This window comes from Girardinichthys multiradiatus, chromosome 3, assembly GCF_021462225.1.
Source record: "Girardinichthys multiradiatus isolate DD_20200921_A chromosome 3, DD_fGirMul_XY1, whole genome shotgun sequence".
Taxonomy (NCBI): domain Eukaryota; kingdom Metazoa; phylum Chordata; class Actinopteri; order Cyprinodontiformes; family Goodeidae; genus Girardinichthys; species Girardinichthys multiradiatus.
Window position 1 is genome coordinate 39786859 of NC_061796.1, and position 10285 is coordinate 39797143.

Below are 10285 nucleotides of genomic sequence, written 5' to 3' on the forward strand. Positions count from 1 at the left end.
TCATTTATATTTATATATTATCTTACCAGTCAAGGCAGGACTATTAACTCTTAAAGAAACTCTTTAATACATCAATTTAAAGTGTGTAATCTAATTTCATCAATTTCCATCTATTACAAATGTGTGAAGCACATGCTGCTGTTGGCTGCTGTGTTACAGAGACTGTCCATACCATGTAATACATTGATGAGATTGTGAGTAGATTAGGGCAAATATTAAATGAAATCATGATTAAGTTGCTGTGAATCTTGCAAAAATTAAAAGTAAGGGTGACATTCACTTTTTTCCCACCAAAGTCTAAGGTGAGAGAAACAGAGGGTGAGACGTGACAAGATAGAAAACATCAAACATCAGGTGATGAAGAAGTGGAAAAAGAAGAAAAGAAGCAGAATACAGAAGAGGAAGAATATGAAGAGACGGAAAAGGAAGACCACACAGATGAGGTGCACAACAAAGAGTGCAAGGATCCAGAGAGAGCACAGAGTGAAAGCAAAAGGAGAATAAATTATTATTGCACACCATGTCACATCTAGGTTTAAAACAGAAATGAGAATAGCTAATCAGTGGAGAAATACCAAATTACAATTTTATCATCTACTATTAAAAAGTTGTCCCATATTGGACAAGCAAGTTATTTTTTCATTCCTATTTATAACAGTCAACAGTACATTTCTGAGTTTTCTTAGAGTTCCACCCTCTGGAAACTTCCCAAGAAAACACAGCAGTAAGTGAGTAAGAGATTCAAAATCCGAGGCAACCAGAGTCCAGGAGCTAGCTCTTTTAATTAGCCTGTTGTTAAAGAACATTTTGCTCGCTCCAAAACCCTCAGACTTTATGAAGTTCTATCAAAGTTTTATATTTTTTTATTTTGACTGCTTTTTCCTCTCATTTTCAGTCCAAACCTCATACACAATTGAGGTCTTGTTCAAACCAGGTGTTAACAGGCATCCTGAGTAGATTTACAGTAATCAGAATCAGAATCAGCTTTATTGCCAAGTTCGTACATACAAACAAGGAATTTGACTCCGGTACACTTTGCTCTTAGGTTTTGTTTTTGTATTACAGAATATACAAATTTACAATGTACAATATACACATATATAAATAAAAAGTGCATTTGCAACATCTGTATGCTGTTGTTTTGTATTCTATTGAATGTTCAACAGAGAAACAGCCTGGGGGAAGAAACTGTCTTTGTGGAGGCTGGTTTTAGTAAACAGTGCTCTGTAGCGGCGGCCTGAAGGTAAAACTCTAAACAGTTTATGTGCAGGGTGTGATTTACAGTAATCAGAATCAGAATCAGCTTTATTGCCAAGTTCGTGCATACAAACAAGGAATTTGACTCCGGTACACTTTGCCCTTTTGTTCTGTTTTTGCATTACAGAATATACAAATTTACAATGTACAATATACACATATCTAATAGAAAAGGTGCATTTGCAACATCTGTATGCTGTTGTTCTGTACTCTATTGAATGTTCATCAGAGAAACAGCCTGGTGGAAGAAACTGTCTTTGTGGCGGCTGGTTTTAGTGAACAGTGCTCTGTAGCAGCGGCCTGAAGGTAAAACTCTAAACAGTTTATGTGCAGGGTGTGTGGGGTCTGCAGAGATTTTGGCAGCTCTTTTCTTGACCCTAGACCTGTATAAGTCCTGGATGGAGGGAAGGTCAGCTCTGATTATTCTCTCTGCAGTCCTGATTATACGTTGCAGTCTGCACCTGTCCTGTTTTGTGGATGAGCCAAACCACACTGAGATGGATGAAGACAGTACAGATTGAATGATGGCAGTGTAGAAGATGACCAGCAGCTCCTGTGGAAGGTTGAAGTTCTTGAGTTGCCTCAGGAAGTACAGTCTCTGCTGGGCCTTCTTTCGAAGAGTGTCTATGTGTGAAGACCATCTCAGGTCCTCAGAGATGGTGGTTCCTAAGAACCTGAAGTGGTCCACGGCCGATACAGTGTTGTTGAGGATGGTGAGGGGAGTGTATGGGGGTGGTGTTCTCCGAAAGTCCACCACCATTTCCACAGTCTTGAGTGGGTTCAGTTCAAGGTAGTTCTGACAACACCAGTGTATCAGCCGATCCACCTGCTGTCTGTATGCAGACTCATCACCGTCCTGGATCAGTCCAATGACAGTGGAGTCGTCTGCAAACTTCAGGAGTTCCACGGACGAGTCCGATGAGGTGCAGTCATTTGTGTACAGAGAGAAGAGGAGTGGGGATAGAACACACCCCTGGGGGGCACCAGTACTTATTGATCTGGATCGGGAGAAGATGCTCCCCAGTCTCACCTGCTGCTGTCGGTCTGTCAGGAAGCTATTGATCCACTGACAGGTGGAGGCTGGGGCGTTGAGCTGTGTGAGCTTCTGGTGGAGGATGTCTGGTATGATAGTGTTGAAGGCCGAGCTGAAGTCTACAAACAGGATCCTGGCGTACGTCCCTGGGTGGTCGAGGTGTCGCAGGATGAAGTGTAGACCTAAGTTAACAGCATCATCTGCCGACCTGTTTGCTCGGTAAGCAAATTGCAGGGGGTCCAGCAGGGAGCCTGTGATGTCTTTCAGGTGCTTCAACACCAGCCGCTCAAAGGATTTCATGACCACAGACGTCTGGGCTAGAGGCCTGTAGTCATTTAATCCTACGATGGTGGGTTTCTTGGGAACCGGGATGATGGTGGATCGTTTGAGGCAGGAAGGGACCTCACATTTCTCCAGTGACTTGTTGAAGATCCTTTTGAGGATCGGAGCAAGTTGATGTGCGCAGGTTTTCAGACATAATGGGGAGACGTTATCAGGTCCTCCAGCTTTCTTTGTTTTCATGCGCTGAAAGAGGAAGTAGACAAACCTAACAACGACCAGTCACAGCTAGCAAACCCATCCAAGTGACTGGATTGGACCTATAGGGGTTGCACCTTAAAACACTGCCTAGTCACCCCAGATGGATGTTTGTGTAAATGTTGACCTTATATTGACTTAAAGCACATTTTCAGTAGCCAGTATCTTGCATCCAACTCTACATGAAAGCAGCAAAATATAAAGCTACATTGTAGAGAGAGATAAGCTTGAGTAGCGCAGTGTAGATGTAGTGAATGAAAAGTGGCAGAGCAGCTTAATTTCCTATGACCAAATAAACATGATTAGAAAGATACAAAACTTATAGAGCTATAAGGCTGGTTTTGAGATGGTACAACCTGAACTGAGTAACGTTATCATCAGTGCTGTTACCACAGACATATCACATTGGCTCCCGTGTGATATTAGCTCAGTGTAATGTAGAAACCCTTGTACATTATTATGATGAAAACATATTGTCATTTATATTTATATATTATCTTACCAGTCAAGGCAGGACTATTAACTCTTAAAGAAACTCTTTAATACATCAATTTAAAGTGTGTATTCTAATTTCATCAATTTCCATCTATTACAAATGTGTGAAGCACATGCTGCTGTTGGCTGCTGTGTTACAGAGACTGTCCATACCATGTAATACATTGATGAGATTGTGAGTAGATTAGGGCAAATATTAAATGAAATCATGATTAAGTTGCTGTGAATCTTGCAAAAATTAAAAGTAAGGGTGACATTCACTTTTTTCCCACCAAAGTCTAAGGTGAGAGAAACAGAGGGTGAGACGTGACAAGATAGAAAGCATCAAACATCAGGTGATGAAGAAGTGGAAAAAGAAGAAAAGAAGCAGAATACAGAAGAGGAAGAATATGAAGAGACGGAAAAGGAAGACCACACAGATGAGGTGCACAACAAAGAGTGCAAGGATCCAGAGAGAGCACAGAGTGAAAGCAAAAGGAGAATAAATTATTATTGCACACCATGTCACATCTAGGTTTAAAACAGAAATGAGAATAGCTAATCAGTGGAGAAATACCAAATTACAATTTTATCATCTACTATTAAAAAGTTGTCCCATATTGGACTAGCAAGTTATTTTTTCATTCCTATTTATAACAGTCAACAGTACATTTCTGAGTTTTCTTAGAGTTCCACCCTCTGGAAACTTCCCAAGAAAACACAGCAGTAAGTGAGTAAGAGATTCAAAATCCGAGGCAACCAGAGTCCAGGAGCTAGCTCTTTTAATTAGCCTGTTGTTAAAGAACATTTGGCTCACCCCAAAACCCTCAGACTTTATGAAGTTCTATCAAAGTTTTTTATTTTTTTATTTTGACTGCTTTTTCCTCTCATTTTCAGTCCAAACCTCATACACAATTGAGGTCTTGTTCAAACCAGGTGTTAACAGGCATCCTGAGTAGATTTACAGTAATCAGAATCAGAATCAGCTTTATTGCCAAGTTCGTGCATACAAACAAGGAATTTGACTCCGGTACACTTTGCTCTTAGGTTTTGTTTTTGTATTACACAATATACAAATTTACAATGTACAATATACACATATATAAATAAAAAGGTTTGCAACATCTGTATGCTGTTGTTCTGTACTCTATTGAATGTTCATCAGAGAAACAGCCTGGGGGAAGAAACTGTCTTTGTGGAGGCTGGTTTTAGTGAACAGTGCTCTGTAGCGGCGGCCTGAAGGTAAAACTCTAAACAGTTTATGTGCAGGGTGTGTGGGGTCTGCAGAGATTTTGGCAGCTCTTTTCTTGACCCTAGACCTGTATAAGTCCTGGATGGAGGGAAGGTCAGCTCTGATTATTCTCTCTGCAGTCCTGATTATTCGATGCTGTCTGGACCTGTCCTGTTTTGTGGATGAGCCAAACCACACTGAGATGGATGAAGACAGTACAGATTGAATGATGGCAGTGTAGAAGATGACCAGCAGCTCCTGTGGAAGGTTGAAGTTCTTGAGTTGCCTCAGGAAGTACAGTCTCTGCTGGGCCTTCTTTCGAAGAGTGTCTATGTGTGAAGACCATCTCAGGTCCTCAGAGATGGTGGTTCCTAAGAACCTGAAGTGGTCCACGGCCGATACAGTGTTGTTGAGGATGGTGAGGGGAGTGTATGGGGGTGGTGTTCTCCGAAAGTCCACCACCATTTCCACAGTCTTGAGTGGGTTCAGTTCAAGGTAGTTCTGACAACACCAGTGTATCAGCCGATCCACCTGCTGTCTGTATGCAGACTCATCACCGTCCTGGATCAGTCCAATGACAGTGGAGTCGTCTGCAAACTTCAGGAGTTTCACGGACGAGTCCGATGAGGTGCAGTCATTTGTGTACAGAGAGAAGAGGAGTGGGGATAGAACACACCCCTGGGGGGCACCAGTACTTATTGATCTGGATCGGGAGAAGATGCTCCCCAGTCTCACCTGCTGCTGTCGGTCTGTCAGGAAGCTGTTGATCCACTGACAGGTGGAGGCTGGGGCGTTGAGCTGTGTGAGCTTCTGGTGGAGGATGTCTGGTATGATAGTGTTGAAGGCCGAGCTGAAGTCTACAAACAGGATCCTGGCGTACGTCCCTGGGTGGTCGAGGTGTCGCAGGATGAAGTGTAGACCTAAGTTAACAGCATCATCTGCCGACCTGTTTGCTCGGTAAGCAAATTGCAGGGGGTCCAGCAGGGGGCCTGTGATGTCTTTCAGGTGCTTCAACACCAGCCGCTCAAAGGATTTCATGACCACAGACGTCAGGGCTAGAGGCCTGTAGTCATTTAATCCTACGATGGTGGGTTTCTTGGGAACCGGGATGATGGTGGATCGTTTGAGGCAGGAGGGGACCTCACATTTCTCCAGTGACTTGTTGAAGATCCTTTTGAGGATCGGAGCAAGTTGATGTGCGCAGGTTTTCAGACATAATGGGGAGACGTTATCAGGTCCTCCAGCTTTCTTTGTTTTCATGCGCTGAAAGAGGAAGTAGACAAACCTAACAACGACCAGTCACAGCTAGCAAACCCATCCAAGTGACTGGATTGGACCTATAGGGGTTGCACCTTAAAACACTGCCTAGTCACCCCAGATGGATGTTTGTGTAAATGTTGACCTTATATTGACTTAAAGCACATTTTCAGTAGCCAGTATCTTGCATCCAACTCTACATGAAAGCAGCAAAATATAAAGCTACATTGTAGAGAGAGATAAGCTTGAGTAGCGCAGTGTAGATGTAGTGAATGAAAAGTGGCAGAGCAGCTTAATTTCCTATGACCAAATAAACATGATTAGAAAGATACAAAACTTATAGAGCTATAAGGCTGGTTTTGAGATGGTACAACCTGAACTGAGTAACGTTATCATCAGTGCTGTTACCACAGACATATCACATTGGCTCCCGTGTGATATTAGCTCAGTGTAATGTAGAAACCCTTGTACAGTATTATGATGAAAACATATTGTCATTTATATTTATATATTATCTTACCAGTCAAGGCAGGACTATTAACTCTTAAAGAAACTCTTTAATACATCAATTTAAAGTGTGTAATCTAATTTCATCAATTTCCATCTATTACAAATGTTTGAAGCACATGCTGCTGTTGGCTGCTGTGTTACAGAGACTGTCCATACCATGTAATACATTGATGAGATTGTGAGTAGATTAGGGCAAATATTAAATGAAATCATGATTAAGTTGCTGTGAATCTTGCAAAAATTAAAAGTAAGGGTGACATTCACTTTTTTCCCACCAAAGTCTAAGGTGAGAGAAACAGAGGGTGAGACGTGACAAGATAGAAAGCATCAAACATCAGGTGATGAAGAAGTGGAAAAAGAAGAAAAGAAGCAGAATACAGAAGAGGAAGAATATGAAGAGACGGAAAAGGAAGACCACACAGATGAGGTGCACAACAAAGAGTGCAAGGATCCAGAGAGAGCACAGAGTGAAAGCAAAAGGAGAATAAATTATTATTGCACACCATGTCACATCTAGGTTTAAAACAGAAATGAGAAAAAAAAACAATCATGTGCCAACTAGTGTGATTAACTGCTAAGATACTGTTTACTATGTAGTTCATTTTGACTGTTTTTTTGGAGCTGACTGTACTAATGGGGTATCCATTATCAAAAGGCCAGAGCAAAACACCTACTATTTATAATACCCATTCAGTTTTACGTAGCACAGTGAGTGTTCGCTAACAAAGGTATGTGCAAGCCGAGTGTAGTGCTGCTTTATGCACTAAAATATTTAGTGTCTGTGTGCTGATGTTTTCATTCATATGTAGATCCAAACATGGTCAACACAGCAATACTCACTCGCTGCAGTGAGTGGTATGTGACACGAAACGCGTTCCAAGTTTTGATAATCAGGTGGTCTTCGGGTTGAAGATTTTCCATTTCTGTCCACATGTGCTTGCTCGCCAACTCCGCTTTCTGTCGTGCGATTCTTTCCAAATCTTCATTCAGTGACTTGTACTTATTCACCCACATGTCTAAGGCCTTCAGGTCAGCCAATTCTGCTTCAAAATCTCTGACGGAGACACCAGGAATGTAACTCAGGTCGGCTGTGTTTACCGAACACTCGTTTGGATGGGTGATGAACTTAAAAAGACGAGTGTGCTCACGAAATACTCCAAAGCGTGCTTTGAACGACTGTAGGAGACTGGATGGGAAGCCAGCTAGCTGGTGGAGATCAAAGTTTTGAGTGGGCTCACTTGCTGTGCATGCATCTTTAAATTGTCTCAGTTTTTCAAAATGTAGTAAACGATCTGTTTCAAGATCCATGATAAAGAGCTCCAGCTTGTTTTCAAAAGCAAACACGGCTTGTTGAAGGGATAACACTGTATTTCCAATACCTTGCATTTTAACGTTGAGGTGATTCAGATGTTCAGTCATATCCACGAGATAGTAAAACTTGAGGAGCCACTCAGTTTCCGCTAGCTCAGGATGCTCGATGCCTTTCATCTCAAGGAATGTCCGGATTTTGTTCAGGCAAGCCGCAAAACGGCTAAGCACCTTCCCTCTTGATAACCAACGCACATTGCTGTGCAAAAGTAGACCGTGATAGTTACTTCCAACTTCATCCAGCAGTGTTTTAAACTGGCAATCATTTAAGGCTCGGGCAACAACAAAGTTGATCACATGAATGACCAGCGACATCACTTCACCAAGCTGCCCGTCACACATCTGAGCACAAAGTGCCTCCTGGTGTAGAATGCAGTGGAAACTTAGGATGGGTCTATTTTCATGTTCACGGAGAAGTGCCACAAATCCTTTGTTTTTCCCCACCATACACGGAGCACCATCAGTACACACTGAGAAAAGTTTATCCATAGGTAGATTTTTGTCTTGAGCAAACTCCATGAAAGACTTGAATAAATTCTCACCTCTTGTGGACCCTTTTATTGGGAGAACAGCAAGACTTTCTTCACACAGTTTGTCACAAGCAGCATATCTTGCAATCACACTGAACTGCAACAAATGGCTTACGTCTGTGGACTCATCCAAAGCCAGAGAAAAGAACGGCGCTGCATATATGTCCTTCACTTGCATTCCCTCCACTTGGTTTGCCATCATGATGGTACGATCATGCACAGCTCTTGCCGAAAGAGGCATGTCTTGTATCCGTTTGATTATCTTGTCTTTGTTCAGAAGATCATCAAAAAGTTCATTGGCTACATCCAGCATGAACGTTTTAGCATACTCGCCATCTGTGAATGGTTTTCCGTTCCTCACTATTACTAAAGATCCAGCAAAGCTAGCGGAATTATAGTCACCTTGCCGAGTCCAGAGGCGGAGTTGCTGCTGGCTAGCTTGCACCCTACTCTGTAGCTCTTGGCACGCTTTCTTTCTGCTGTCTCCCGCAGGGTATTTTGATGCAAAGGTAGCAGGGTGTGTGTCGAAGTGCCGCTTTACATTCGACCGTTTCATCGATGCAATTTTGTCATTGCAAATTAGACACACCGCAGAACCTGCTCTCTCCGCAAAGGCGAATTGTTCGGTCCATTTGTCCTGAAATGTACGATACTCCTCATCTTTTTTTCTTTTCGCCATCTTCTTCGCCGAAGGGTTAGCTTTGAGCTAATGACTGAGCAGACTGATTCAAAAGGGGTTGTTTACCTGTTTATCCAGCAAATGCCAACATAGGCTATTATCATCCAATTATAATGGACAATTGCCCCTGCAGCCAACTGCAGCCCTGAACAGGACATGAGCAGTGGAAAATCGATGGATGGATTAAAAAATGAGAATATATTATGTTTTTTCTGCGAGCCTGATGAAATTCTCAAAAGAGCCACACCTGGCTCGCGAGCCATACATTCCCGACCCCTGGTTTAGGAGGAAGGTACAGAGCATGAGTCTTGGTCCAAATGTGGTCCAGTTTTAAAATGAATATTCTCCCATTATCGAGACACATAATGGGTAATGTACTTTATTTAATGTTTTTGTCACTGCAGTGTCATGTAAAGCACTTTGAATTGTCTTGTTGCTGAAATGTGATTTACAAACAAACTTGCCTTGCCTGGTTTGTCCTGTACATTTAGATATTCTCTGTTAGTTTTCCTTCCCCGGTTCTCCTCTGTCTGATCCCATCCCATCTTCCTCGTTTCCATGCCTGTTATTCTCGCTGTTGACTTGTTCCACATCCTGCTCTCCTTGTGTTGCTTGTAAGTTTTCTTTTATTTATTAAATTACGTTCATCCAACTCTCCCATCTGCACCTTGGTCTTGCTCCACACCCACACTTTATGACAATGTGCAAGCTTAACACTGGTTTATAATTTGACTTGGGAGTCTTTTAATGCCTAAATGATTTATAGGTCAGATTGGCTCATAGGTCACCTTTCTACTTTTAAGACTAGGCTTGGGCTGCTGGAGGACATACTTACCACTGTTTCTCACATTGGTACATTCTCCTACTACTCACTAATTTTGCAGTATTTGTTGTTATTTCAAATTTTAGTTCTCTCATAGAAGCTACATCTGACCTGGTGTTCTGTTTAGCTGTGAAGCCTTCCTGGAGGGGGGCATCGGCTGAACTACTGATGTATACAACCTAATGTTCTCCTTCTAGAGATCATACAATTTGAATATAAATCTGTCAATATGATTGGACTGAATTTACTTTGTAAAATGCCTTGAGATGATAATTGTTGTGATATAGTACTACATAAATAAACTGAATTCAAATTAACAGATCTGAGATAACTAAAACTAAATACATTCCTTAGCAAATGATCAGGCTATTGGATCCAAATGAGAGAAAAACCACAGAAAGAATGACATTGAAACACATTCAGACAATCTGCAGAATTATTGATTAGGATCCCTTAAAAAGAATACAACAGTTTGGCTGCTTGGGGGCAAAATACAAAGAAATTACTATAGTGACATACAGCAGTTGCAGTTTGACTCACTCATTGGTCCAAACTGTTTCCCCTCAGGGATTTGATTTTGTTTACC

The 10285-nt window shown here is 41.8% G+C and overlaps 1 protein-coding gene and 1 long non-coding RNA gene across 2 annotated transcripts; one reads left to right on the top strand and one right to left on the bottom strand.

Annotated features, from left to right (window-relative positions):
- Positions 1-378: 378 nt before the first annotated feature.
- On the top strand, positions 379-6715 carry LOC124865470. Its single transcript, XR_007037607.1, has 3 exons — positions 379-443; positions 3600-3746; positions 6580-6715. It is a non-coding gene; the product is annotated as an uncharacterized LOC124865470 (long non-coding RNA).
- Positions 6716-7094: 379 nt separating this feature from the next.
- Positions 7095-8876, bottom strand: LOC124866145 (general transcription factor II-I repeat domain-containing protein 2-like). Its single transcript, XM_047361823.1, has one exon. It carries the CDS (start codon positions 8874-8876, stop codon positions 7095-7097), a length of 1782 nt encoding a protein of 593 aa, XP_047217779.1.
- Positions 8877-10285: the final 1409 nt, after the last annotated feature.